Here is a 27,194-nt window from a genome sequence, read left to right as displayed (position 1 = left end):
TTGTAAATATTGTAAAAACAATAATAAGAAAATAAGGAAAATATTTTTTCCTGAGGTTTTATTTTTCTATGAATTAAAAAAAAAATCTGATAGATTTTTTATAATTGTATTTTAATTAGAACTTTTTACTTCCAAATTATCTATTACATTTTCAATATTTAATATCTAATTATGCCTCAGATTACAACACACCCTTTATTGACTTGTCCCCTTTGCTATGACCTACCCTCTCGTGACTCTGACCATTTAACCGTAACCCCATTCAAACATTGCGTGAATCCGTGTCCAATTACATTACGAAGCAAATGTCAATGGATCGAGCAGATGTTGTCCTACTCTACCACTGATGTAGATTCAACAGCAGCCACTAGATGGCATTAAAACACAGGCAGCAGTTGCTGGTGTCAGGTCTGCAGACATGGCTGCTTCCTGCAGGATACATGGATGAAATAAATCCAGGCCTCCTGGTTTGACTGTGACATGTTCTAGATTCCCCGCTGTGATCTATTACTTGTCTTGGGTATGGATAATCCTTAGGGTGCGTAATGACAAGAATTGTCTGTCTAATGTTTTCTAAACGATGTTCTGTCCACTTGGCTGCATAGCAGAGCGAAATAAATCTATCAGGCAGAGACACATTTGTACCAACGAAGGCATGAGCTCAAAAGAGACCACACTTTGTGCTGCAATTGGACCGCGTGCATTTCTATCGACTCTCATTATTAACAAACGGATACACACTCATGCCTCAGTTTTTTTATTACACAATGAGTCATTACATGTTGCAACAAAATGAGCAGATTCTTGGCTGAACCTTTTTTTTCCTTATAGCAAAAATGTCAGAAGCTACAATGAATGCATGATGACACACAACAAAGCTCTAGCAAGGAACACTTTTTAAGAAACTGTAGAAAAGTTACAACAGTATGAAATGTCCATCTTTGAAAAATTCCACTTGAATAATGTTTGACATTCAAAAACAAGCAAAGTAAAAAAAAGAAAAGGCGAGACAGCTTCGCGTCTTAGCATGCATGCCACCACCCTTTATTAACTGTCAATCAACTTCGCTCATCTCAGGTACACACAATAACATTCATTGTTAAGAAGCTAGTGCAAATGTCATACCACTGCAGACACACAAGCTAGGTGGGTAAATGGTTTTTTTCTCACTACCGGCTTGCCTCCTGAAATAAAATATTGCCTGTTGTCAATTAAATATGAAGACGTCTACATGCCAGGCGGTCGGCTTTTCATGAGCCTGTGTGGAGGAATGCATGCAAAAAAAAGAAGTGTTTTAAAATCGGCTCCAGAAAACATGTGTTGTGTGTGTGATACAGATAGCAGGCAGTAAGAAGAACAGAGTGGATGCAAATAGATTGGAAGAATGTGCTTTATGCCCTTCGTGTGTTCACCTGTAAGGTGACCTCGTGAAATCATAAAAATGCTCTCAAGCAGTTATAGGTTTCCCAGAGATGCCAAAGCTCAAGTGACATATAGGACAATCACAGGAGCTCTGCTTTAGGCTGTATTGTGGAAAAGGATGGGCTTGACCATGCCCGAGAGGATCTTGGGAACATGGACGCTGACGATCTCGGAGATCATCTCCGGGAAGTTGACGCGCGTCTGGAGGGACTGAGCTTGGATGAACAGATCGTAGGTGAACTGGTGCAACTTCCTCACGATCTGAGAACAAAAGCAAAAGGACAGAGAGAGGTTATTAGCGACAAAGATATAACGATGACGTTTGTGCAGCATTCGGGTAAAAAATAAAAAAATAAATAAAAAAGAACAAAGCCTTCGGATTAAAGAGGAAACAGCAAAGGACATTGAAGCCTGTCTTTTGACACAAGCTTTAGGAGGCGATTTAAAAAGATGACACTCATTGTGACGCTCTAAGCCCCACAGGCAGGGTAAAGACGAAAGGTAAAGTCTTGATCGACTCTGGTTTTCTGCCTAGAGGGCCCTGCCAGATCCCTGGCTGCCCTCCAGATCGTAAGGCGTTAAAAGATCTGAGATGTGAGTGGGACACTGACAAAGCTGAGCCGTTAAGAGTAAATCCACAGTGAAAGACGTGCAGCTGAAACTCATGCAGCTCGGCTCTCTTTGGGAAGAAACTTTCCAGCTCCTCTGGCCACGCCCCAACCACTGATGTCACTGAAGTTTTTTTTTTCACTTTTATTATTATTCTTACCGATTAATATGAAAAGTTCTAGTAGCAATAAGGAGGTAAGCAGTCAAGTACACCCTCTAGTGGTCGCATCCCTACCAAGGATTGTCATTCATATCATGTCGTTCATATCTCCATTAACAGCATTTCAGAAATTATTTCACATCCATGTAAGCATTGTTTTGGGAAAAACAAATGTGTCTCAAATGATGCTTTGTTTATCTTGGCTACATCTGAGCATGAAGCAGGGTGATGTGCAAAAAAATTAATAATTATACTTTACATGGATGATAAAAAACATTCTGGACCCTTTGTTTATTTGGTAATACATATGAAGACATATAGTCAACATAAAATAGACTGGGAGCTTTTAGATTTAAAAACAGGTTTATTTAAGTTTTGAATGCAGTTTAGAAAAATGTATTATTTTTAACATTGTTTTTTACTAGTCATATGTACACATGTGAACATACATATCTATAAACAAAATATTACATGAAATTCTTCATAGCTTTAGGCTTGTTAAAGCACTTTACCATCAGACATATGAGTTGTTAACAAATGTAAATTGTCCCCAGAGATAGACAGATGAATAACAGATGAGTAAATTATTATTACTCTCATTCTAAAACAACTTGGTTAATCTTTAATTTATTTCGTAAGATCTGGATTTTGATTTGGAGAAATAAAATGATGACCTAACCCTTAAATTTTGCAGGTTTAAAGCATAACTTTCAAAGCAGCATTTCCTTTCCTAGTCCTTTCATGTTGCACATCAGTATGTTTGCATCTGCAGTTGTGATATACAGCATGTAGATTAGTGTGGGAATGCAGCCCACCACAACTGAATAATATTGACTGTGACCAGATTAATGTTGCAGTGCATCATGGACAATGTGTGTCAATTTATTTATGGGGCTCTACAGTTATTCTCAGAGGGTGACTCATCGTTTTTGTGTCATGTGAGGCTAAAGCAGTCACATGACACTTTGGTATGCGTTTGACCCTGGTGTGTGGCTGAGGATTTGTGCCCAGACGGGAGGTTTACCCCAGGTTGAGAAGGAATTACTGTTGTCAGGATGATATAACAGTTTGTGTAGGTCCCTCTGTAACTGTTCTGAAATAGGCCGCTGCTTCATTTTTTATGTAATAACTGATAGCCTCGATTTAGAGTCAACCAGCCATAAAATGACAAACAAATCTTGATGCGGCCTAGTTAGTTCAGGAGTTAACACGGTATTGTTTTAAGTCAAATTCAGTTTTTGTGTGCACTATTTCCTGCTGAAGTAGAAGTTCCGTGACGCTAACTAAAATTCCATTTATATAAAAGTTCACAAAGTCACATCATGGAGCGTTTTTCAAAAATAAAGGCAAATTGTGTCCATTACCGACTGGAGGGAGTCCAGCAGCTGTGTGAGCTGGAACAGTCGCTGCGTGCGGGTGGTCTCTCCGCAGTGGCTGGCCAAGCGGTCCAGCTCCTTGATGTAGGAGGTCCGCAGTTCATCAAAACAATGCTGGTTCTTCAGGCCCTCCACTGGCACTGCGAGCACAAAAGCCAGAACACAACAATAACTCTCCCTGACTTTATCCATCCCATCAATTCTCTGAAGTATGGCTGAACTCTTTTATAGTCGTATTTCACTTGCATAGTTGACATTCAACTGATTATTTGAGATGTGTTTTTTTTCCCCCCCAAGAGGACTCACTGATGCTGAAGAGGACCAGAGCCTTCATGCAGAGGAACTCCTCCTGAGTGACCTTCAGCATGCAGAACCTTTGGGAGAGCAGCTTCATCCTCACACAGTGTTCATACATACTGGACACTTGCATCCGTTGGCTGTGAAGGAAGGAAAGGGACAAAAAAAACAAAAAAAAAAAAAACTTGAGGGGAGAAGTAGGAGCACCGGGTGCGACATAAGGAGGAGTGCGTAGGGATGAGGGGGTCGGGCAGAGAGATAAATACGGAAAGGACCAAGACAATTAATGGAGGCAGGACAGGAGTGAAAAAGAGGAAAAAGCAGCAGAGGTGAGAAGAAATGAGTGAGGTGGATAATGGAAAAAGAGAATGACAGAGAGGCAGAGAAAAATGAGGGTCAGCAACAAGGGCAGGCGTATCCATTACCGTGCAGGTCAGAGGCAGCCCAATAGAGTGACAGAGGTCTAATGCAGACGGAATGAGTGTTTTGCTAATGTCGCGCGAAACACCAGCCGAGTGAAAGTTGCTCTGAAGGCCTGACGCCGGCTTAAGCATTCAGAGCTACACCCCTCCTTCAACACTGAATACAATTTACTGATAATAAGGTGGGATTGTTATTTGTGTTTATCAAGTGCGGCCAATTTGCTTCATAAACTTTTTTTTTAAAGAACTGATGAGGTGAGAGATGAGGTGAGGTGTCAGAAACATTTTTTTTAAAGAGGTTTGAGGAGGTTGGGGTGTGAATCGAAACTTGTCAAAGTGAAAGAAAAAGAACACCATAGCAGTTCTTGGGGAGTGATGATGGAAAGATGAAACGGAATAAATGATCTGAGGTGATCCCTCTGCGGCCACGTATGTCAGACACAAAGGAAACGGTACAAGCAGAACACACTAGTTTGCCGTCTCGCCGAACAAAAAACACAGCGTTCATCGTGTGATTAAAAAAAAAAATAAAAATCTTCCTCTGAAGCTCCTATTCCACTGTGCCTTTCCTTCTGAACACGGTGACATGTGAAATCTCATGATATTCCAACACAAACCCGATGTCACCATGATTATTTTGGACTTTTCTTTGTTTGAGAAACAGTGAACTTCTTTTCGCTTTGTTAAACTCAAACTCAATATTGGCACTCTTGTATGTGTAAAGTGTGTATTTTTGATGACTTACTCATTGAAGACCAAGTCTGGAGCGAAGTACAGCAAGGAGCTGTTGGTGAGAGTGTAGGACCTCCAGCCTAAAGCGAACACCATCACCCCCATCCATGACAACTGAATCACTGACATCTGGTCGTCTACGTGCATGTCACGGAAACCTAAAAAACATGTTGTTGTTTTTTAACCACACCCCTGAACAGGGTGAAATAACACTTAGTAACACAAGTGGGATAAATAGCTGTGAAGACTTCAGGCTAACAACAGAACAAACTGCTTTGGATACATTGTTCCACTACTCTTGGTTTGAATGTGAACATATCCCCCTCTAGTGGTTAATATAAGAACAGAACGGCTGCTAAAACTGGGGAAGTTTAACTCGCATAAAATCCTGGCATGGCCTGTTATCTATGGAGCAAGAGGTTGAGGCCTTGCACAATGACAACAGATATTAGATCAAACATTAGACTGTCCCTTGTGGCCTTAGAGCTCTGCTAAATTACTGTGAACTTTGAGTTGCATTAAAAACTTTACCACAGTTGTTACATAAATGAAATTCGACTTTCTGCATTCAACCCATCCTAAGCATTTCGAAGCGGTGGGTTGATGTGAAGCGCTCCGAGGAGCAACTCGGGGTTCAGTGTCTTGCTGAAGGACGCTTCAACGTGCCGACAGGAGGGGCCGGGGATCAAACCGCCAACATTCTGATTATCCTAGCTCAAAATGAAATGTCTGACCGTGTTGTGTTTTGCTCGGCCTAACACGGTGCACATGGTTTGTCTGGCGTTACCCTGAACCTGAAACAATTGGGCACCTACATGCGGCGCGCACCTTGGCCCAAGACTAGTTTACCTGGTATCGCCTTGGCCCAACGCACCACGGTGACCAGCTGTCTCTCCCCCAGCTCATTGAGGCTGGTGAGTAAGGACACGGGGCTGTCCGGCAGCGCGTGGTCGTGTCCCGCGTTGACCACGGCCGGCTCGATGGCCTTCAGGAGGCTGAGCAGGGAGAGGCATGAGCGCAGGGTCGGGGGGATGCCTTGAGCCAGGGCCTGGGAGGCTGCTCAAGATACACAGAGGAATATTACAAAAAGAAAATATTATTACATGTTTTACGGACTATGTGCAGTATTGAGTTAGCGTGATACTGGAACTCATGGCACACCAATACTCACTTTGAGCCATGGCAGCTGCGCTTTCTGGATCCAAGAATACGTCCCTCTTCCCGGCCCTTTCGCCTCTCTCTCCGGGCCCTTGCTCCTCCTCTCCGCTCCTCATCTGTCCAGCTCCCTTCATCCTGCGACCTAGAACCCCACCGCAGACGATACAGACGGGTAGAAGACACGAGGGGCGAAAAAAGGAGATAAGAAGCATCCATTTAGAGTGGTTTAGTCTGATTTATTAGACAATAGATAAAGGAAAAAAAATCTGGAAGAAACTGGAACTTAATCATATCAATGGGGATAATACTTAAATGACTGTCAGCCAGTGGATCTGTTCCTTATCATAACCATATCGCAAAGGTCCCCGTCAGTGGCCAATGTCCCAAAAAAATGCTCTTTTGGCCTTTGCATAAATGGATTTGTTACACTGTATTTAAGCTAGAACATTTGATTAGAATGTTCTGATCCAATGCATGTAAGGTATCTAACCGCCCTGACCCCATTTTTCCAAATGCACACCACACATACTTTCCTTTCTCGGCCTCTCACTCCGATCTTATCGCCAGTCCCTCACCTTTAAGGCTCATTCCCGACATGAAGCATCTCTTCAAACGGCACGAGGCGCAGTTCTTCCTCCTCAACTTGTCGATGGTGCAGTCGTTCCGGCTTGCGCACAGATGGTTCTGCTTACCTGGTGGTACCGAGAACAAAAAAAAAACCCGGGGGTGGGGTTGAGATATGAGAGAGCAAAGACATGTGGGCAAGTTACTGATAATGAGTAACTCGCTCATATAATGTCAGGTCACTGTGCCCTGCCTGCATGAACAGGTGGGCGTAAGAAATTAAATCAGCTGATAAGTAATTGTGTGTGTGATTGTATGAGTGTGTGTGTGTGTGCACTCGCGTTTGTTTGTGTTTGTGTGTGTCACCAACCTGCAGCGGCCCTCTTAAAGAATACTTTGCAGCTCCCACAGGTGACGGCGCCATAGTGACAACCGGAGGCATCATCTCCGCACACCTGGCACACTCTCCTGTCTGACAGGTACACACCTGGAAACAAGTCCTCATGCCTGGACGCACACGCAGACACAAATATATATATATATATATATATATATATATATATATATATATATATATATATATATAAAGGGGCTGTTTTTAAAGGATTCCAAACAGGGGCACAGATATTACACAGTTATACAGTTTAACCTCGGACAGCAACAACAGGAAATAATCAAAGAAAATTCAGGTCAATATGTCACTTTGTCCTCAGAAGGAGTCAGACCGCCTGTTTTGACATGTGGGGCACTAATTCCCTAAATCCAATCCAATTACAGTAGGAGATTTCCCTGTTAGAGGACAGACTATACAAAAGCAAATGAGGTGACCTAAGAGACAAACACACATGTGATTAAAGAACTGTAGAGTAAAGACTTCAAGAAGTGGAAACAGGACTTTTCTCTTCCTATTCCAAGCACAGAGCAGGTGCACTATCTCTTGTTTATGGTGACGCTGATATATTACGTGGTATTAGCGGAAGTTGGGGATAGCGTGAACTTTGATGCTAAAACACAACTTGGCCAAGGCCGCAGAAAGCACATGGGGCTGTTAGGTTGACGAATAGTTTAACGCTGAGACACAGCTGCCTCTGCAGCTGGACTGGGTTTTGGCATTGCAAATTATGAGACAGAATATCAAGTTTACTGCATTTTATTTATTTTTGCCTTGTGCAATAATCCTCTATATTAATATCAAGAAACACGTACAATAAAAAAAAAAGGACAAAAGGACAGTGCAGCGTTAAAGTAATATAATGGATTAAATAAAGCATTCAATTCTAAACTGTAAAAAGGACCAAATCCAACAATGCCACGCTCATTCAGACCAACTGTCACTTGACCCAACCAGCTGCATTTGTATTAATGATTGAATGAATATAAGACTAAACAGAGTGGTAGGAAAGAATGTCGCTCTCCTGACCAAATGACTGATGCCAATGTAAAACCAAGTCAGATAAAAAAAAAAAAAAAAAAAAAAAAAAAAAAAAAAAAAAAAAAAAAATCTTTATTCACCTGTAACTGCGATCCATGCAATCCATCCAGACTGAAGGTTCCGTCTTGACAGCGGACAAAGTCAGCTGCTCCTGAGGAATCGCACTGTGGTAACTTCCCATCTGGCCGTAGCCCGGTGCCATCGCTGCGCGCATGCCACCTTTGCCACCCTGCTCGCCCTTGCTGTACCAAACACAGTGGCATTCCTGTCTGGATGATCCAAGAGACGCTTGCACACAATTACAATATTTACAAAAGGAATTATGTCCACCGGGTACGCCTTGCTCCGGCTCGGATCGGCTGCCGCAAGCGCGCCACACACCCGGCGGGTCTCTGCACAGGTTGGCACCGGCGGAGTACGCAGAGTACGGACTCAAAGGTGAGCGCTCGCCCACCTGAGAGGGCGAGGGGTGCAGCTCCGCCACCGGGCCCAGGAGCAAGTTCGATCCCCTGCAGACATATCTGGAGATCACCGAGTCGCGCGTCTCGGTGAGCGCTCCGTCCAGCTCGGCCGCTCTGAGCAGATCCATGCAGCTCACCTGCCGGATACCGTGGCACAACTCTCCGAAGTCGTCCCCGTTAACTGCTCGAGCCTCTCCCAACTCGAAGTCTGCAAAGGCGCCGCTGGAGCAGGAGCGCATGTTGTTGTGCGGAGAAGACACCGAATCCAAACCCAAGGACACGGACACCGCCTCGCTGAGCTCAGCCGTGGTCGCGCACACACAAGTGTCCGCGGCGGCGTTGGTTGTAAAAGAGTTGGACGTCTCCTCTAAGTCGGACAGGCTCAGGCGAAAGGACATGGTGCTCGCGTCGCGCCTGGTTAAAGTAGTGCGCCGGTCGGTGGCACGGGGGACAAACACAACAACACTCCGCCTACGGAGACCCCGGTCGCCTGCTCCAGCGGATATGAATGTCAGAGCCGTCAACGACGTAGGTTGTTACGGGGAAGGGACGTCCCGTGGACCCGCTCCGCGAATGAACGACTGGCTAACTTTTTTCCTTTTTTTTTTCCTTTCTTTTTTTTATTGTTTTTTTCTTTACACACACAGTTACCGGTTTCATAGCCTGCAGCTCTAACGGAAAAACCTCATAACTAACTCTGTAACTTGACTTTGTACTCGATAAACATATGCAGCTGGATTAAATAAATGACAGGCCCACTCAATAACAACTGATATTTCCGTTCAGTCATAATAACACTTCCTTTTGAACTTTAAACACACAGGTTAAGCTATCTAGGCTTGTTTGTATGACAAGGCTGAATTCCCAAAACATGTAAGTAGTTGTTGTTGGATAAAATACATATTGTGCTGCACAATAACTGACTTTAAAGAGACAAAACAAGAGTGGAAAAGATATATATTTTATAGGGATGGACAATGTAGGGGTATTATAGTCAGCATGCATGTGATGGAGGAGCAACAAGAGATGGGTGAAGCCTATTGCAACAGGTTTAGAAATCAATCAAATTTCTATTAACTTGTGCATATTACCTTAGGCAGTGATGGGAGTTGGGGGGGGGGGGGGTATACAAGCTACTTCAGTTTCATTTTCTGGGTATTAATATTGGATGGAAAAACACATATTTGAGGTTGATAATTAATTCTGGTTGATTGCAGCTTTTGAACATTTGCCTTATCGGGCACAGTTAAGGTGAAGCATCCTCGTTCGCACGGACAAACAGCGCACTGATGGTGTTTCTGTGTGTTTTTATTTCTGCGATGATAAAAACATTTCGATGGAAGTATCTTAAATTTGTCATCTCTCTCATTAATCAATATCGATAACACTTTTCATTAGTTGGCATAGTTTGAATTACAAGTGTTTGTAATCTGATTTACAAGGTATACAGCAAACCTTTTCATAAATGACAGCACAGATGATGTTTCAAGTGGACCATGAATATTCTTTTTTGTTTCTTTGTAACCGTAATGTATTTTTAACAGTTGTCACTTGTTTCCAGATGAAATTATGTTAAAATCATGAACATTGAAGACAGTAACAGTATAATTTGCCGTCATATTCAACCTGTTATGCCAGACAAATTTTCTACCTATGAAATAATCTGCACCTACACGCTTCTAAAATCTCTCGATGTGTCCTATTTCATCAACTATTCTTATCTCGCCTTCAGTCTGAGTGGGCCTGTAGCAGCCCCTCTCACATGGACTCAAATTCATCAATGCGTTGTTTGGTGTTGCCCTGACGAATCTGACGCAGGGTCTTGTATTTGTCACGTCCCGCCTTCACATTCTCAGCGTGGATCAGGTCATTGGGGGTCTTTTTGCTCTCGTCTACAGCTCCAGCCAGCTCAGTGCTCAGGAACTGAAAGAGAACACAAACACACAGTGAATGAGATCCTCTTTCCTCGGACTCTTTAAGGAGACTATTCAGGAGCCTTGCCCCTCTCCAGTCACCCCTGTACTCCACTCAATCCCGCATCTGAAAACCCTCTATTGTGCATAGTTAATAAGTCCAGTTCTGTGTTGAGTCCTCTATGCAGGACCATATCTTGTTTTGACTGTGAGATAGAGACCAATGTTATTTATTTGTTACAGGACTGGGTCTGGATGAGATTTGGGACTTGAATGAAACCAATAGAATGATAATGTACCCGCGACAATGTTTTATTATGCAGAGTGCACTTAGTTCTGGGTGAAAATCAAATTTCTTTGGGGGTGGCAATTAAGCTGCCATATTAAAAAACCTCTATATGACTGTGTCAACAGGCAAAACAGCAAATGTACCAAAACACTTTAAAAAGCTAACAGCAACAACAAAGATGTAATTTCCAAAACACAAACTCTAAGAGGTGGGACAAGGAATTGCAACCACCACACAGCTGAGTAACATTAAGCTTAAAGCACACATCACTCCATACATCTTATTCAGCCTCCAGGGCCTAAGTTCTACATTAAACTGTTACTTTAAAAATAACTATCAAAAAACATTTATAAAGAATTAAAGTCAGAGATCCAGACATTCTCCGTAAACAAGGCCGAGAGTCTTCATCTAGCAGCCCTCTAGCTCTCGGTGCTTAGAGATAAATGCTTATGTCGGCATACTGAAGTGCTCACAGTGACAATGCAATCATACTGATGTTTAGCAGTCAATATTTATCAGGTTAATTTAGCCATTTAGCATGTTAACATTTGCGAATTAGGAATAAACACAAAGTGCTACTGAGGATGATGGGAATTCCATCATTTTTTCATATATTTATTTGTCTACCAAAGAATTTGAACTTCGCTGACGTGGCCAGATGAAGTCAGAAGATTAAAGCATCTATCAAATATTTGTCAGGATATTTCACTCCAAAAAAAACAAAAATATATATAAATATTTTTCCACAAGAGGAAAAAAGAATATAGAAAAAAATTCACCAAAGTCAGTGGGACTGACCAACTGACAGACCGACATTGCCATAGAGCCACACACTCTTACAGGCCCCAGGACAGCCCAGGGACTGCTAATCTCTATCCGAACATGACCTCTGACCCGACGTTGAAAAAGAGAACAGCAAATATAGTAAATTTGATTACATTCACTTAACCTTACCTTGAGCTTTTTCTGCAGCCGCTGGTTCTTCTGGGCCTCTGTTACTCTCTCCTCCTCACTGCGATCTCGGACCATGCCCGGAGAGGTCAGCTCGGCGCTCGCCTCGGCACTGCTCTCGTCCGTCTCGTCGTGCTCATGCATATGAGGGTGGACTGAATCCTGGATGTTGACACCCATGAGTTTAGTCTTCAGCTCCTCCTTGGTTCGCTCCAAATCCGCTTCTACCACGGTCGCCTGTCAACACAAACGGAATTGCAGTGAAGTGCTGCAGCTGGATATTAATATTCAAGTAGCCTACTTGCTTTCCGTCTGTTGTTGCGGGGAATCAGACCTGAGACGGTTTCATAACCGGTTAAAAATATATTTATTTATATATATATTTATAACACATAAACTTCGATGACATATTTATTTTGGGTAAAATGCCCAATTCCTGTTGAATCCCAGGTAAATTTGTTTTTGTACAGCGCTCACTAATGAAGGGAAAATGTCCCAAATAAGTAGTCCTCTATGACTTAAGGGGTTTTTAGTCTCCGTTGGTCATTAAAAAATGAAATAAGGTGGAAATATTTTGGCAACTGCAAGTTCCGGAGAGCACTTCTTATTTGTATACAAAGATTTGCATGTACCTTCGGTAAATCTTTTTGCAAAACTTGCATTTACATTTAATGGTTTGTTTCAGCCAACTACAGCATCACAGGGCTGAGGTTTGCTACCTGTGACAATGCAGTGAATCAAAACAATCACAATCTGAATGTCTACTGATATACTAGTCTGTGGTCGACGCCTTTCTTCTTCTTTTCCGGGGCCTAACACTAAGAAGTGTCAGACATCCCTTTTTTGCTCATGTTTGATTCATCCTTTATCTCTGTCTCTCGTGGTTCCTTCATTAATTCTCACCCTTTCCTGCCATCTATTCGCCTCCTCGTCCTTTTTCTTCTTGGCGTCTTCCAGCTGGGAGATCTTAGAGGTAAGCTCTGCCAGCTCAGTGGCCTATACACACACGCACACAAATGGGAAGAGAGTTAAGAGTGCTCCTGATCTGGGGTCATTGTGCTCTGCCTGCGGGTGCGTTAGAGAGAACATGTGTGTGCGTGTACTAATGTGTTATGCGGCATCAAGGATCAGGTTATTGGCCTGTCTTTTTAATCGGCTAAAAATGGGAATAATTTGCAGTATACTATCTAGCTGAATTTGTGAATCACTTGATGGATCAATACCTTAGTTTCTAGCTTAGAGGTGGACTTGATCAATAAATATTAAATATTCCATAATGAGTCCTTGATCGTGGAAATAAAGTAAATTGGAATGATCAATTCACAGCAGTTTTTCTACTTTGAAGGTTTGGAAGGAATCCACCATATAATTTAATCAATTCAAGTGGAATTGAATTAAACCCATTATGCAGGTGTGTTTTGTGTTGTTGTTTTTTTTACCAGACTTTCCTGGCTCTTGATCTGGGTTTCAGACTGGTACAGCAGGGCTGCTTTAGCTTCCACTGCAGCTCTGCGGTCCTTGTCCAGCCGCTCAGCCTCCTCCTGAGCGATCGTCCTCTCCTTCTCTAACTCAAGAGCCCTGCGAGTCTGCTCCTCCAGCTCTGAAACACACATCCACCCGTGCGCAAAAATTATCCTACACATATACCCAGATATGCTCACAAAGTACAAGCTTCATAGAGATCCGTAAAAAACTAAAATATTTGAACGTACTGTTCGATTCTTTTGATGTTCTTAAACAGAAAAAAATAAAACTCAAGTTTGAGAAACATTTGTATTCAGAAAGTTGTCAGACCATCTTGAGCTCTCTTTGTCTGCTCTTCAATCTGTCTCAATCTCTCCATCAGCTCCATGGTCTCACGAGCAATCTTCTCTGTTTCCTTCTCAGCATTTTCTCGTTTCTTTTTCTCACTCTCGAGCAGAGCCCTGACAGGAGAATTGTGCATAAATACACATCTGAAAAAAAATCCCTGACAGTTCTTTCTCGAAGCAGAGAGAACACACTGTAAACTGTAAAAAAGACAAAAGAAATAAGCCTTCATTATGTCCTGCTTCCTCACCTCTCCATCTGCCTCTTGTTCTTCTCCTCCCTGGCCTGGGCTTTCATCTGCTGCACCTCAATGGTGTCAGGTTTACGTCTACGCATGTACAGGTCGTGATTCCCCATACACAACGCCAGTATACGTTTGTTGATGCGAAGACGGGGTACGTAGAAAACAAAGTCCTTTAACACAAAAATTCAGCATTCAGTGATTTATAAAACATTGACAAACCTGTTTTATACAGTTGATAACGGGTTTATGTCTTGAAGTGTTTGTTTTGCTTGGGAGATTAAAGTTATTTTTTCTAAACAGTTGGATGCTTTCCTCAAGTCTGGGCAATAATTGAAGTGTGAGGCTAAATTCATGTTTGTGAGTGAGATCAAGTAGCAGCTGCTGTCATTAGACTCCTTGATGTCATTTCCACATTTGCAAAATTGATAATTTCAGCAGTAACAAGGATATGAGATTCTCTCACATCACCTGTTTATAGTCACAGCAAATATATATGAATGGGCATATCTCTGAAGAAGTACTTGTAGAATAGATGTGAAAACTGTTTCATGAAAATTGCTAATGTTTACATAATGAGTACTACGATTTAAACCCTAAGCACTGGCCAAGGAGAAGCTATTTAATCCCATCCACAAACACCCATGAATTGAGTTTGGCTAAAATAAGCTCACAGATCAACATACCTGCACAAAGTCTTACTTTAGGTATGTAGAACAAATTGCAAGTTTCCCACAAACTAAACCCGCCCGTCAATGTTGACCGTGCTGCATTTTACTCATAGAATTTGTAGCTGCTGCAGATTAATCACTATTAATAATGTTGATGTTTTTTTGCATACCGGTGATTTCTTGTCGATTGGTTTTATGACAAACTTCTTGTCATTGAAGGAAATGTTTCTGATCTCACTCCATGGGAAGCCAATCTTTGGGGTCATCCTGTAAAAATATTGGCATGTTTTACCACATTAGTTGCTTGTTCATGTTCTTTACACACAGTTGAAACATAATTATGACAATATCCCCAAAAAAGTTCCAGCCAAGCTAACAGCTCTGTAAGGCGGTTCTTTGGTTCAGTGGTGCTTTGAGCTAAATGCTAACATCAGCATGCTAACCACCTGTTCACCATCTTAGTTTAGCATGTAAGCATGCAAAACGTAAATATGCTTTTCAGTCTGTAGTGGATCTTTAATGGATTACCAAAGGTATAAGGATTCATCCTCTGGGGACCATGGATATCTGTATCGCACTTTGTCTCAATCCTTTCAGTAATAGTTGCAATATTTCATTAAAAAAAGAGGGGAAAAAGTCAACCTCATTGTAATGCTAGATGTAAGATCAGGGGATCAACAAAGTAAGTAGTAGGTTTCCTCTGGGGACCATGAATGAAGTAGAAATAGCTTATAAGGATTCACAACAAGTTTTTCAGAGACATTTTGAAAATGCAGCCTACTTGTCCTTCTTGTCATAGATGTTGAGCCCCAGTGCGTCCACTCCCAACCACAGCTCTGATCCTTTCTTGTTCTTGATGTTAAAGTAGTTGACCCCGTACATCTCCAGATCCTGGGCGATCTTGAGGTACTCCACCATGGCGTCTTCTCTGTGGTGTGGAGTAATTTAATGAGCTACAGAACACCTGCTTTCAAAAATATGCACAAATGGCTGATTTTTGAAGTAAGCCTGCAGTACCTCAGCAATCCCTTGTGCTCTTGATGCCACACCTGGATTCTTTCCTCCCACTGATTTTTATTCAGCTTGTGCTGCTCCAAAACCCTGGTTTTATCAGTAAAGAGGAAGCACCGGTTAGAATTCAGATGGCTGAAACTGGAATTAAGTTGAACTTTGGTTAACACTCATAACCATAGGACTCAGTGCCTCTGTGGCAGCAGCTTCTCTCTTGCGAGGTATCCCGGTACGTGATAGTCTTTCCTGTAGTCTCCTTGTTTGACCTGAACCGCATACGAGGCCAAGAGCACCGCAGTCTCAGGTGGACAATAGATGTCATCATTTAGGATGCATTCTTTAACCTAAAACACAGAAAAGGACTGATATTTCTGCTTTAACACACAAATCCCTAATGTTTTATGATGCCGTCTGCGTAAAGGGATCATTGGGAATGGTGTTCATTTTGATGTGACTCACAGAGAGAGACAAACCCTATGTGTTCTGGAGTTTATTTAGTGTACCTGGACCCTCCTTTGTGCATATACTCCCTTATGGAAGACCCATGAGGGTAATGGGATCTGCATGATTCATTATGGAACCCCCGTTGGTCGTTAAGACAGGTTTAGTGTTTTGTTTTGACTGAGATCCCTTATTTATCTTTGCATCTGCTGGGTGCCACACTTGTATAAGAAAGCCTTAAATACATTGTGATGATTCTTGCGCATTTAAAAGATTCCTATTGTTGTTTTGTTCTTAATTTTGCTCTCCTTTTAGCATCTTATTCCATACAAATACAAATTTGATCATAAAATGAATTAGAGTGATTAGGACGGTCCATCTTTTCCATCCCATGTTTCAGGGTGGTTAATTTTTAACAAAAACAATGTGCTTGTGCTCATCTCCAACCTGCAGAAAGAAGAGACGCTGTGTTGCTTCCTGGATCAGCTCCTCCATGACATCCTCAGGGTAAAACTTGGCTCTGAACTTTATCAACAAAGGGTTGTCTCTCTTCACATCTTGAGCGGTCACCTGGGATCGGCATCCCGCGGCAGAGGGATTTTGGAATGAAGAAATACGTACTAATTAGCCTCAATGGGGTAACAGTAACATTACCAACCCCATAAGCATGATCACATCTTAATTTAAACCCAGGTGTCTGGGGAGTCTAGGGATGTAAAGTATACACACACAGACATTCTCCTCACCCTCTTGTTCAGCTTGAGCCAGGTGGAGAAGCCCTTGCTGTCCTGGTACTGGAGGCCAAAGAACCAGGTCTCCCTCAGCCCGATCGTCTTCACTATCTAAACGTACCAATAAGTAACACAATCACACATTTGTCCCTCAAAGCACCTATTTGATTGTAATGCACAGTGTACCTGGTCAAAAAGCTGTTTGCCAGTTGTGCTGGGCAGGATGGCAAACTCCAGCTCAGCATCCATGGTTGTAACTCGGACATTTATCTGCCAGAGAAAACAGTCACACTGAGCCACAGGAGGAAAAAAAGATCCCTGCTGCTCATTCATCTTTTTCACTGGAGAAGCATCAAGGAGCATGCAGAACATAAAAAACAATAAAAAAAGAAAAAGAAAAAGCACTACCAATTCTGTGATAATTTAGTTTGTTCTTTGAAACAATGCTACATTTCTTGGTTCTCTGACAGAAAAATGACCAAAAAGAGTGTTCCTTACATTCTTCTGTTCAACCAGGAGCATCCAATCGCAAGAGGTTGGTGGGGACTATAATCAAAAAATGAAGCCCACAGTATATTTTAGATTTAACTGAGAACACGGGGTTCATTCCATGATGCAGTATTAGCTAGGCTGGGTCAAAACAATTACACCTACTTAGCGTCAAGCTTGAATGTTAGTATCACACCACATACACATATCCGCAGTTGTTTAGACTGACTTGTACAATAGGGGGAAAAAAGCAGAATGGAGGAGAAATGGTTGGCTTCATTCCTCATAAACTTGGCTGAGATGAGTAAAACAAGGCAGGCTTTCATTAGTGCCTCTGATAATGATGATAATAGAAATAGTCACAACAATAATATACAAACTGTTGATGATCAGCCTCTGGAGACTGACTCCGTCAATTAATATTCATGAAAACACGAAGAGAATGCTTAGCTTTGGTTTTGTTTATCTATATAATGTAACAAAACACAACAAACCAAACCAATTAAAAGCATCTGGCAGCTGCGCATGATATCATCACACGTTGTTTGCTAAGAATTCTCTCTTAAGGTTAAGAGCTACGGAACAATACCTTCTGGTAGCCTTTAAATAACAAAACAGGTACACAAACTCCAGTCACACCACTATAGTTGTAATACATACACTGTACTTATGAAACACAGTGAAAAATACGTTATTATAAAATGAAGGGTAGCTACTTACAGTTGACATTTGTATTTTTTTATTCTGTAGCCGAAACACTTCTTCAGAGAGGTGCTTGAAGTAGCCTTTTCTCTCCGGAGTCATATGAAACTGCTTGCAATACCTACAAGGATTATTACTGAATGAGAATGGACCATTGTACTGCTCCGAAGTAGGCTACTTCTCTCTGAGTTAATCCAATGGCAGCCTGGGGGCCCACATGTTTTAGAGAGGCAGCCTTCATCTACTTTGGAGGCTTTTCATCTTAAATTGGTTATGTTTTATGAGTATCATTTACCTAGAACCTAGACGTGATCTTCGCCTCCCAAACCTATTTACAGAGGTACACAAATAAGGAGTAGGCCTAACTCAACAGCACCTGGCGTTCCAGTGGCAGTGAAGGCGCCAGCACACTCTGCTAATCTAATAATCCGTTGAGTTAATGTTTTAAGCGCAAGTTATGGCATACAGTGATTTTAGGGTTAGTGTGGTGGTTTGGTTTGTAGGCCTGTTCATAACTGCTCATCAAAAGAGTGTGGTAGCTAACAGGGCTGTACTGTTAAATACTGCTGCAATATGAATGCATTAAAATGTATAATTTTACATTGTATATTGTTCTTTGTGATTCACTGGTAGCTACAGTAAAGCCCTGATGAACTAATAGAGGTAGAGAGAAACATGAACTACTCCATAATATAACCGTAACATATTTTTTATGTTTTTTAGTCGATTTTCTTTCCTGTCCCTCCAACTATTCAGAAATCTGTTGTAAATGTAACATGTCAATTTAATGCTACACTTAATGTTCATGTGGAGATTGGGGAAAGGACACGTTATTTAGTATTTCATTTTAGTCACTGCCAAGCTGCGTGTGGCAGAGAGCTCGTGTGGTGTTACTATTACTATTACCTGTACCATTACGCATATTAGCTTTGCTTCCACCCTGAAGCCCTTTTTGCTTTCTCGCTTTGCAGGTTTCCATTAATCGTTGTGGTACCTGGACCGTTTTTTTAGGGGAGTTTCTCCTGTGCCGATGTGAGGGTTCAGGGACAGAGGATGTCGCATGTGTACAGATTGTAAAGCCCTCTGAGGCAAATTTGTAATTTGTGATTTTGGGCTAAACAAAATAAACTGAATTATATTGAAATCGCACAACTTTCTTTTGTCGTGCCTCCTGCTGTGGCCCTGCTGACACCCACTGCTACTTCGATTATTATTAGTCACATTACTATTACTATTCCCTATTTCATAATTATAATTCTACTATAATAATTGCTGCTTTTATTATAAGTAGTCTTCATTTTTTCATTTGTCACTCTGCTTACTACTCTTATTATATGAATAATTTATGTCATATTCATTGAATGTGTTGTATCTCTGTAATGCTGTTCATTCTGTACACATGGCATCTATTGCATCCTGTCCATCCTGGGAGAAGGATCCCAGGTTTATTTGCATGGACAGGATGTCGCATGTGTACAGATTATTAAAGCCCTCTCAGGCACATTTGTAACTTGTGATTCTGGTCTATACAAAATAAACTGAATTATATTGTTAAAGGTTTTTTTTTTTTTTTAGGGGAGTTTTTCCCTGTGAGGATGTCTCAGATTGCAGGCACATTTGTAACTTGTGATTCTGGTCTATACAAAATAAACTCAACCGAATTGGTGCCAATCAGCACACGTGGCCACGGTCTCACGTTGCGTGCGCGTCCTCGTCTGCGCGCTCCCCACCGTCCATTGTGTTTTTAACAACAAGCAGACCACCGTGGCCCTACGGGTAACCTAACCGGACATCTGAGAGACAACGAGGGACCGCTGAACCATGGCGGACGAGCAGGAAATCATGTGCAAGCTGGAAAACATCTTGGAAATACGGTGAGACCTGGCTGTGGGGTGAGACCCGGGTTGATGAACCATATCTCGGCTAGCGTTAGCCGGCCCCTTGACTTCACCTTTGTCTCTGAGCTAGCTGAGATTAGCCAGTCTGCTGTCTGTAATAGGACTGTGCTAGTCTAGCTTTTGGGAAGCAATCACCACATCAGGACACATACATACAAAATAAGCTGTATCTCAGGGGTCCATTGGGTTCATGCATGTGTTCAAAATCCAGATGTGTGTCAACAAAGTGCCAGATGTGCTAGTTATCTTCAGTGGTTAAGCTAGCAGCTTATCTGTCATTATCTCACCAGAATGGTGTGAGTCGAGCTTAATTACTGTGTAACAGATGTGCATAACCAGTCACATTAATCCATGCACTTCATACATATCAATGCATGCAGTCTGTTAAGTTATTCATACTTGTGTATAGATGCAAAGCACTGCAGAAAAGATAATGTATGTGAGGGGGGGAATCCACCTGATGAGATGGTCTCTGTTGTCTGTGCCACTTCTTGTCTGCAGGAACAAGACTGTCCAGATGCAGAAGATCAAGTCTCGACTCAAGATCGAGTTCGAGGCTCTGGAGTCCGAGGAGAAGCACCTGAAAGATTACAAGCAAGAGATGGATCTGCTGCTACAAGAGAAAATGGCACACGTGGAGGAGCTGCGGCTCATCCACGCAGATATAAATGTGGTGAGTGTCTTCTACATTCAGAGATCCATGCATTCGGTGGAGTATTGCAACGGAAATCTAAGTTCAGGTGTCTGATAAGCACCATTTAGCAACAACTCTGAGAATAGCAATGCTGGATCAACAACACATAGTGATGATGTAGTAAATGCAATTTTAGTCCCTGTTTTATTTCCAGTATATAAAAGCACAAATAACTTATAAAGAGCATATTACTTCTGTATTTCTGAACTACCCATTCCCGTCCTCTCAGATGGAGAGCACCATCAAGCAGTCAGAGAATGACCTGAATAAGCTGCTAGAAACAACTCGGCGCCTGCATGATGAGTACAAACCTCTGAAGGAGCACGTTGATGCCCTCAGGATGACGTTAGGCCTACACAGACTCCCTAACCTGAACGAAGAAGAGGAGAAGCTCTCCCTGGAGTCAGTATACACACACAACAAACACACACACAGACACACACACACACACACACACACACACACACACACACACACACACACACACACACACACAGATAAAGAGAATGCATGTAAGGTACAGTGAAATTATTTTTGAACAAATGTTGCTTCATAGTGTTTACACCGCATTTACAACCATGTTTTAGGTCTCATAAAATCTTCTTGTTAACATAGTGGATTTACTGCTGATTTTTGACACATCAGAAAACATCTGAAATTACTTTTTCAATAATTGTATTGTATAGACTGGCACATGATGCACAGGTTTTATTTTAACTTATTTTCCATTGTGCTTTTTCACATTCTAACAGTCAAATCACATCATTCACGAACACAAAGTCCAGTAAATTTAAAATACTTTCTTTATGGCATTTTTGCGCATATATATCATCCATAGTGTAACCTTCCAGATTCTCAGACATACAGTAAGCGTCAATGGCAACAGAAGCAGAAAAGTAGAAAAAAATACAGCAGCTATCAGATTATATAAGTATTCAATGGTCACTGTCGAGGTACATCTGGGTAGCATGTGTCACAGAGTGCTGCAGCTACAGTGAAATTTCAGTGAGCCGCAATGTAGGGTTACAGAACAGAATGTGATGCTATGTATAAGCAGTAAAAACAAGTAGATAGTGGGAACTGTGCAAGGCCCAAAGATACTCGGGCTTCTGGGGATATAAAAAGTATATTGGTTAATGTGATATCATTTATATAATTTCATTTCATTTAAAGGCCACAAGTACATTTATATTTAGCAAACACAGAAAAATGGTCCAAGAATGGAGCCTTGTAGTACACCATGGTCATGTAGAAACATCTGTATTACATTGAGAATGGTTCATAACCAGTAAAAAAATTAAATAAATTACTTGATAAGTGAATTCTTCAAAACTTGGAATAATTTATGTTGATCATTATTAAACATTTTTAGTAAAAATGCCAGATGTGATAAGATAATTAGCACCGCACATTTGGCATTTTGTTGATACACATCTGGAATTTTAACACATGTATGAACCGAATTTTCCCCTTAGATACAGCTTCTTTGTATTTATGTTTCTTGATGTGGTGATTGCTTCCCAACCCTGTCGGAATTTAGTCCAGAGTACAACCTCAATAACATTTACACATCAGCAGAGAAAACATTTGATCATCATTGTGAATATTAAAATGACCATGAATTGTAGTTGAGGGCATTTTCAATCCTGAAACAGTTAAATAGAAGATAATTCAGTTGATATCGGCCTTCAGGTAAAAATGAACTTTGCCCAGAATAACAAGTGCAATATTGTGCAATAGAAAACAAGTAATCGGAAACAGGATTATAAATAGTGTCTACTGACTGCTCTGTTCGGTGGTGAAGGGACAGAGATGCCCATAAGCCATTAGTCTAGTCACAGGTCCAGAGAAAGTCTCATGATTGTTACACTGCATTTCCTTATTTTAGAAAGTCAAAGCATGTACTGTATTATCATTACTCCTTTATCTATTAGCAGTGTCAATAGCAGTGTTCAAACAACTGGAATGTCTTACTTTGATACAATATCTTAAAGAATATCAATATTATATTATATTATATTAATATAATACTTCTGATAGCTTGGGGGGAAATTTGATAAACATTAAGGGCATAAAATCTACATTTTTTTTATGGTGAACTAACTAACCCTTCATTCTCAGGTACAGTATGAATTCATCGAACCTAAAATAAAAACGTCCTTAAAGGAAATATTCTTTGAGTGGGACATGATCTTCTGGCCATCATTGGTCTGGAACAACCCAAATACATTTTCTGATTTTAATATTTTTCTTATATATTTATTATGGAATGTTGAGCTGGCTTTCATACCCCCAATGTAAACTATTGGCAGCTGGATCGTTTGATTGTCTTGAGGTAGTGAAACTTTTTTTATTTTTTTCAGATGCATTGTGATTGTATTTGGGCTAGAGCCGGCCGTCTTCTACACCAATATAGGTCATTCCACATCTTAATAACGATATATATCACGAAATAGCATGTTTTCTAGCAATTCAATAAATACATTTTCATTATAAAAAAAATAACCACATAGTAAAGCCTATTTTTGTATACTCTTGGGTGAATTAAATACTTAATAAATATTAATATTGAGTATGAGTATTTTCTAATTTTATTAAGAACTTTAGTGCAAAATGAATAAAATAGATTTGAGTGAAATTATATAGAAAAAAATTACAAATCTTTCAAGCTGACTATATTCAGATTAAGTCAATAAGTACATTTAACTGATCATATCAAAATGCCTCATGTTCTTTCTTGAAAAAACGCTAAATATTTTCTCTCACGAGATGTCAGAGTCTCCGCAGCTTTCAATCTTTGATATTTGGAGGATGTCGGAATAATTTAAAACTCAAAGAGAAGTATCTGATGTTCTTTTAAGGTCTGTCAGCCTATCCAGTAATTCATGTCCAAATTAATTTCCCCTCCATTCCTAAAAGATCCTGCGTCTTCAGCAACTGCTGAGCAATAAATCCATTTTGAAGCCTCAGAATGTCCCTGTTATCCAAAACACTGCATGCACATCAAGGGGGATTAACAGACTCCCAGCTGCACAGACTGCAGTTGGACCTCCATAAACAGTGGAAGATATTAAGATTGAACAGTTTACTATGAAGCAAATCTGAGATTATGGTGACGACTCGTTTATTTCGTAATCAGGGTTGTTTAATAGGATCAGCGATCACGTTTGTATTTTCAAGTACATGCCTTGGACAGATGTTGAAAATATTCTTTTTATGTGAGATTTTTTTCTTCCATTGAACAGACAAATATCGATGCAGTCTGCCTTTAATGATTCTGCCAGATGCTGATCTGGTCCCTTACTGTCAGTGCGAAGGGGATTTCAAAATGTTTTATTATTTCTCACTGGTTGGTAGGAATACTTTATGTACTTTAAATCGAAATTGTCTCTACAAATGAAGAGCTTAAGTTGTGAGAAAGTTTGCTGGACCTCTGCTGCTCTGCACACTGACAGCATTGGCAGTCTGTTTGGCCGTGTTCTGTTGTGGGAGCTCAGATGATGAGTTCATTCGGCCAGGTGCTAGTCGTCTTGCATTTCCCTTCTTGGTGGTGTGCTGCCCGATTTTCCCCTGAGTTTACGAGATACTAAGAAAGTTCCGACTTATGTTGTCCTTCAGTCCTTTTTTTTTTTTATTGAAAGATGGAGGTCATTGTAGAGAGAGATTCACGGCAGATGTTAAAACTATCACTTGCACATCTTGGTGGCAGAAAAGGAATTCACAGTGATGACACTTAAAACACGTCACAGGCCAGGGGGGCGTTGGGCCCCATTAATATATGCTGTGACAGTGAAGTTGATGATGTCGGGCCAAATAACGAGCACTTTACACCTCTGTAGTAGCAAACAAATCCAACTTTTAAATGAACTCTTATTAGGACAAGAGTGACATAGAATCCACATCAGATAAACTTGTGTTGACTGTGGAATGTTAAAATGTGTTCTGTTAATTCTTTGCTCTATCACAAACCTATTTTGAGAGGAACCAGAGAGCTTAAGTAAATGGAATATCACGTTTTTGCCAGTGAGGCATAAAGTTCAAGGACACATTTCTTTCCCAGCCCTCCGCACTCACGGACACATTCGCATGCAAGCAGACAAACACTCTCACAATGAAAGAACCTTCGCTCAGAGTTCTCCAATTTTAGCCTCCTTTATATTTGGTTTTGCCACTCTATCTTGTGATACACAGAGTAGATGAGGAAATCTCACCTCGGATATGATTTCATAAGCTTTAAATAAGCACCACAGCTAGCCAGTTTTCTCTCTCTTTTTCCCCCGAACAGTTACTTTGAGAAGCAGAAAGCAGAGTGGCAGAAGGAGCCGCATGAGCCAGCCATCCCAGAATCCCTTGCTGCCGCTGCAGCAGCAGCACAGCAGCTTCAGGTTTCCAGGAAGCAAGATGCACGCCAGACGGCCACCTTCAGACAGCAACCCCCACCTATGAAGGTATTTCTCCTACTGACCTAAAATAGCTGCAACCATGAAAGAAAGGCATCTTTTTCAAATTTAAATAGTTGTAGAATGGTCTGGCCTAAAAACAAAGCAGTCATTTTTTCAGTTAAAATCTTAGTCAAAGTCAATTAGGCTGCACTTTATAGTTTCTTTCTCTGTAATGAAAAAGGCCTGTTCATTTCCAAGATTTAATCAACTCCTTGTGCCATATAGAAAAAAGAGAGGAAAACAAACTTACCCTAAAGTTGAATTAAGAAAATAATAAGCTTAGTCAGGCATTCCCACATACAACCTGACAAAGATGCTCATCTCTACAACACAGCAAGAAGGACTTAATGTGAAGTGATTGCTCTAAACTTCTCCCGCTCTCTCCAGGCTTGCCTGTCCTGCCACCAGCAGATTCATCGTAATGCTCCCATCTGCCCATTGTGCAAGGCCAAGAGCCGCTCCCGCAACCCAAAGAAGCCCAAGAGGAAGCCTGATGAGTAGAACCTGCTTTTCCTTCAGCTTCAGTAGGGTTTAAAGGGACCTGGTCCAATACACTGATCTGAGATCAGCCATGTACATCAATGTATGGCCGAAATAACAGATCTATGCTTCAGGACAATTTCCCCAGTCCCCACTTTAACAAATTGTCTTAGTACCTTTTTCATAAACTGTCAACTGAAATTGATACAGAATCTGGTAATGTCATTATGTCGTTTGTTTTTATCAGTGCTTTGGATGTTTATATGTAATTGTATGACTTTGATAGTAGGATTATTAGCCCCTAACCATGTTTATGCAATAATGCAAAAAGGAACTTGATAAAATGTCTAAATAATTTTGCCCATGTTGCTACGTTTTATTTTGCCTTAGATATTGTACTGTACTTTCAAATTTGTTGCAATGCATGCTTGCTTCCATGGCTGTCTGTCGTGTATTTTTTGTGCCAATATAGAAATTGAATAGTTTTATTGAAGTTAAATAAAACACAATGTTGTTTTAATGTTTACAGTGTTCATGTGACCACAGAAGGGAGAAAAAAAAAGGCCAGACTCGTTTTCTCTGAATAGTGTTGTGTGTTTAACTTTAATACGGTGATAAAATAAATGGCTGTTTTGTACTAACCTTGTTGGCATGTCATGTTTTTACACCCAAAACAAAGGCTAGACATTTGTTTCTGTTATTTAGCGGTGTGAACATAAACACAGCTGTAGCTGAATGGTAACCGAGGACGCCGCCATCAGCATATGGATTAGTGTTGATTGGGTGGGTTTATCCTGTGTGTCAAAATAAAGGGGATGGGGATATGTTTGACACAATAATGTCCCTTCCATTGTGTTAATACTGCGCCCATCATGTCGGCTACATGTCTGAAAAAGGACAGCGGGGTCTTTCTAAATTAGTTCCTGTTGCTTTTTTGTCAGGGTAACCCTTTATTTCATCTGTTGCCAGGGTAACTCCACGTTCCTTAGTCGTTGCTAAGGCAACCCCAGGTTGCTGTGACCCGCATATCTCCACAAAGCAGTCCCTCCCAAATCCAGCGAGGGGCATCGATGAGATTTGGGAGATTTTGCCCTGTAACAGAAAAAAAATAGTTTGTTTTAATCATGTTAATGTGTCAAATCCACAAAAATGTTGGTTGTCAGTTAGAGACTTGTTAGTGTTTGACACTGAACTCCAGTGTGTGTTTAGTCTGCTTCAGTGTTTGGAGCTGCAGTTGTGTCTTCTTCTGCCTGATAAAAGTCCTCAAGGCCAGAGAAGCCTGGTCCTGCTCACACACGCTGCAGACAGCGGGGTCATGGAGCTCCACCTCTGCAGCCTGCCCCACAACACCAACACATCGAGTGGAGACATGAGGGTGTTATAGCAACCACCCCACGGCCAAAATGAATCACACACACAACAGGGAGTGTAACCTGACCCTTGTCATCTGCTGCTTGAACGTTTAGAGCATCAGTGTTAGGATGAGTTAAAGGGGGACGGTCTGGACTTTGGGTCCTTGACATGTGAGAGTGCGGGAGTCTGGGAGGGGAAGGTTAGGTTTTCTGCAACCTCTAAACTCGGCCACATAGATACCTGGTCTATTACAGTCTCCCCCGTGTTTACACGCACTGTTCTTTTAGATCGGAGAACTATTCGCGCCATCTGGTGGTTGACTCTTTTTATTTACAGTACCAGTCAAAAGTTTGGATACACCTTCTCATTCAATGGTTTTTCTTAATTTTTATTTTTATTTTTTTCTACTTTGTAGATTAATATTGAAGACATCCAAACTATGAAGG

General features: G+C 41.2%; 3 protein-coding genes across 4 annotated transcripts; 1 reads left to right on the top strand and 2 right to left on the bottom strand.

Moving 5' to 3' along the window:
• Positions 1-749: 749 nt before the first annotated feature.
• On the bottom strand, positions 750-9,213 carry LOC129089723 (progesterone receptor-like). The gene is made up of 9 exons (XM_054597068.1): positions 8,253-9,213; positions 7,111-7,247; positions 6,752-6,868; positions 6,190-6,318; positions 5,868-6,074; positions 5,032-5,176; positions 3,874-4,004; positions 3,556-3,707; positions 750-1,683 (listed from the first exon to the last, which is right to left on the bottom strand). Exons 1-9 carry the CDS (start codon positions 9,029-9,031, stop codon positions 1,519-1,521), a joined length of 1,962 nt encoding a protein of 653 aa, XP_054453043.1. The 5' UTR covers positions 9,032-9,213; the 3' UTR covers positions 750-1,518.
• A 1,178-nt stretch (positions 9,214-10,391) lies between these two features.
• On the bottom strand, positions 10,392-17,923 carry LOC129090081 (moesin-like). 2 transcript variants are annotated; one of them, XM_054597587.1, is made up of 15 exons: positions 17,900-17,923; positions 17,189-17,236; positions 16,877-16,960; positions 16,706-16,801; positions 16,407-16,529; positions 15,711-15,862; positions 15,525-15,608; positions 15,289-15,435; positions 14,678-14,774; positions 13,846-14,009; positions 13,581-13,711; positions 13,226-13,386; positions 12,690-12,782; positions 11,790-12,023; positions 10,392-10,556 (listed from the first exon to the last, which is right to left on the bottom strand). In XM_054597587.1, the coding sequence occupies exons 1-15, from the start codon at positions 17,906-17,908 to the stop codon at positions 10,392-10,394; spliced, it is 1,788 nt and encodes a 595-aa protein (XP_054453562.1). In that variant the 5' UTR covers positions 17,909-17,923. The 2 variants fall into 2 exon arrangements, with proteins under 2 accessions (XP_054453562.1, XP_054453561.1); XM_054597586.1 differs by lacking the exons at positions 15,711-15,862; positions 16,407-16,529; positions 16,706-16,801; positions 17,189-17,236; positions 17,900-17,923 and having other exon boundaries at positions 16,877-16,935.
• A 1,635-nt stretch (positions 17,924-19,558) lies between these two features.
• On the top strand, positions 19,559-26,037 carry zc4h2 (zinc finger, C4H2 domain containing). The gene is made up of 5 exons (XM_054597542.1): positions 19,559-19,755; positions 20,281-20,452; positions 20,703-20,875; positions 24,759-24,921; positions 25,303-26,037. The coding sequence occupies exons 1-5, from the start codon at positions 19,703-19,705 to the stop codon at positions 25,414-25,416; spliced, it is 675 nt and encodes a 224-aa protein (XP_054453517.1). The 5' UTR covers positions 19,559-19,702; the 3' UTR covers positions 25,417-26,037.
• The last annotated feature ends 1,157 nt before the right edge of the window (positions 26,038-27,194 follow it).

Source organism: Anoplopoma fimbria, chromosome 4, assembly GCF_027596085.1.
Source record: "Anoplopoma fimbria isolate UVic2021 breed Golden Eagle Sablefish chromosome 4, Afim_UVic_2022, whole genome shotgun sequence".
Lineage (NCBI taxonomy): Eukaryota > Metazoa > Chordata > Actinopteri > Perciformes > Anoplopomatidae > Anoplopoma > Anoplopoma fimbria.
The sequence above is the reverse complement of the archived record's forward strand: the minus strand, read 5'-3'. Positions and strand labels throughout refer to the sequence as shown.